Raw genomic sequence first — 2,207 nt, 5'->3', positions numbered from 1 at the left:
CTCTCTCTCTCTCTCTCTCTCTCTCTCTCTCCTCTTTCTTCGCCCCAATGAACGATAAATCGTTCGTTCGAAATACGAAAGGGAATCTGTGGGAATCTGCGGTGTTTAGAATTTAGAAGAGAATTAATCGGAATTTTTAAACGTTTCGTTTCGTATCTCTGGATTTGAAAAGAAGAATGGATTTGAAAAATTTATTCTCACGGATAGATCGTCGGATGGAAAATGCTGCGTGAAATAATTGAGAGAGGTTGGAAAGCGACGTTTTTTTCCTTTTCCTTTTCTTTTTTTTTTGTCTCGCGAAACTCTGTTATCCCGAATATAACGCGCATCCTAGTCGCTTTCACATCCTGCTTTATAATCCGAGGAAATGGATCTCGCAGGACGGTTTCCTGCTACTTGGGAAACTATCGTCGTGATTTCTTTCTTTCTTTCTTTTTTTTTTTTGTCTTTCACCGAGAAAAAAAGTGGTACTTTCTCTGGAATAAAACGAACGGATACGAAACGCAAAACGAAACGAAAGAGGAAGTTCTTTGACGCGATTTTCATCTCTCTCGCCGCAATTACCGGTATTATACCAGGTTTCTGGGACGAGCAGACCTACTCGTGCCGCAAGGAGGAAACAGACATCGACTTATTACGTTGACGCGCACGCGATAACTGTAATAATAAATGGGTTCCGCGTTAAACGTTATCCCAACCTCGTAATCGTTGCGATATTTCCATCGCGCTCCTATCTGGATCACGCTGTCATCTTTGTTCCTCTCTTCGCCAAAAAATCATTCGTCCAACCATTTTAATTCAAGCCTTCGATCGATATCTCTTCTATCGCGATGTATAAAGCGTGTAATAAAATAAAATAAATGATATTTGTATTGTCTTTGCACTCGTTTTTCGACAACTCGAGACGATTTTCCATATGTTTTTGTGTGAATTTCTTATTAAGAAGCTAACTCAAAACTCGTTTCACAGACGTATAATTAACTGTAGAAAACTTTTATATTTTAATATAAATGTATAAAGAAAGGAAATTTGTTGAATATTAAAGTCTATATCGTTTTCGTGCGGATATTTTGTAAAGCCAAACGGGCAAGACGCATCCTCGGTTTCTCGGGGCAAGTGTCACGAGTGAAATGTCGTTCGATGTCTTTCACCTTTCTTATTTCGTCGAGAGCGAATTTTATAATCCTTCTTAACTCCTGTTAACGTAACGTGCTTTCACATTCACCGTCTCTTATTATTCTTATTTATATACACCTCTTGCTTGCGTCTCTATCTCTTCATCGCTGCTTCCCTCCCGTTATCATTACCACACTCTATGCTTACTTAAACTCGAACACGATCCAATTTGAGATAAGAAAATCTAACTGTTTGATATTATATTATAAGATTATAAAGGAAAGAGGCGAAGGAAAGCTGTTGAAGCGATATTCTAAAAAAAAAAAAATCAATCATAAATAAACGGTGGCCGAGAGTCAGCAGCCTCGAGCTGCAAAGAAAATTTAGAAAATATTTCTAACAATCGAGATCGAGGAGTTGGAATAGAATATTCGCGTTACCTTTCGCTTTCCCGATGCCACCACGGATTCTCTCGCAGTTGAAGCCAATAGTGGGCACTGTGTTCAGGTATTGGTCGAACTTGAGCCGATACAACGCGGTGGTTTTCCCGGCGCTGTCGAGGCCCAGCATGGCCACGTGGAGCGGCGTTCCCGTGGGAAGTGCCTCGAGGAAGCCGCCGCTCGTGCCGCTCCTGCCCATCCCGGCACCCATTCCTCCCCTTCCTCACCGCCTCCTTCCTCCCTCCTTCCTATCGCCACCACTTTTCCACCTCTAACCCTCCTTCCTCGCCTTTCTTTTAACTGGCATTTAGCTTCCCCCCTTATCTACCTTCCCTCCACGATCGATCGTTCGGTTGATCTCCTCCACTTTCTCTCCTCCTTCCTTTCTCTTCTTCTTCCTCCCTCCGACCAAGCCGGTTCCCCCTTCAAAATTCCCTCCTCTCCTCTACCTCATGCCGAATTTATTCCCTCTCCCTCTCCCTCTCCCTCTCTCTCTCTCCCCCTTTCTTTCCTCGCAATTTCCTCTCCACCACGCGTTTTATCCCTCCATGCCAACTACACTGGGACACTGGTCTAGCTTTCGATTCTCTCGTCTCCTTTTTTCTTCTTCTTCTTCTTCTCTCTCTTTCCTTTTTCTTCTACCTTGCTTCT

At 43.0% G+C, this 2,207-nt stretch overlaps 1 protein-coding gene and 1 long non-coding RNA gene across 2 annotated transcripts in view; one reads left to right on the top strand and one right to left on the bottom strand.

Moving 5' to 3' along the window:
* LOC102670882 (ADP-ribosylation factor-like protein 4C) overlaps nt 1-1,929 on the bottom strand; it is a 3,962-nt gene extending 2,033 nt beyond the window's left edge. The window contains exon 1 of the mRNA XM_006610990.2: nt 1,557-1,929. Within this exon, the coding sequence (XP_006611053.1) occupies nt 1,557-1,767 (211 nt within the window). The 5' untranslated portion in view covers nt 1,768-1,929. The remainder of the gene's footprint in view (nt 1-1,556) is intronic.
* LOC116184975 overlaps nt 1-2,207 on the top strand; it is a 14,046-nt gene that overhangs the window by 3,000 nt on the left and 8,839 nt on the right. The window lies entirely within an intron of this gene.

Source organism: Apis dorsata, unplaced genomic scaffold, assembly GCF_000469605.1.
Source record: "Apis dorsata unplaced genomic scaffold, Apis dorsata 1.3 scaffold_82, whole genome shotgun sequence".
Classification (NCBI taxonomy): Eukaryota; Metazoa; Arthropoda; class Insecta; order Hymenoptera; family Apidae; genus Apis; species Apis dorsata.
The sequence above is the reverse complement of the archived record's forward strand: the minus strand, read 5'-3'. Positions and strand labels throughout refer to the sequence as shown.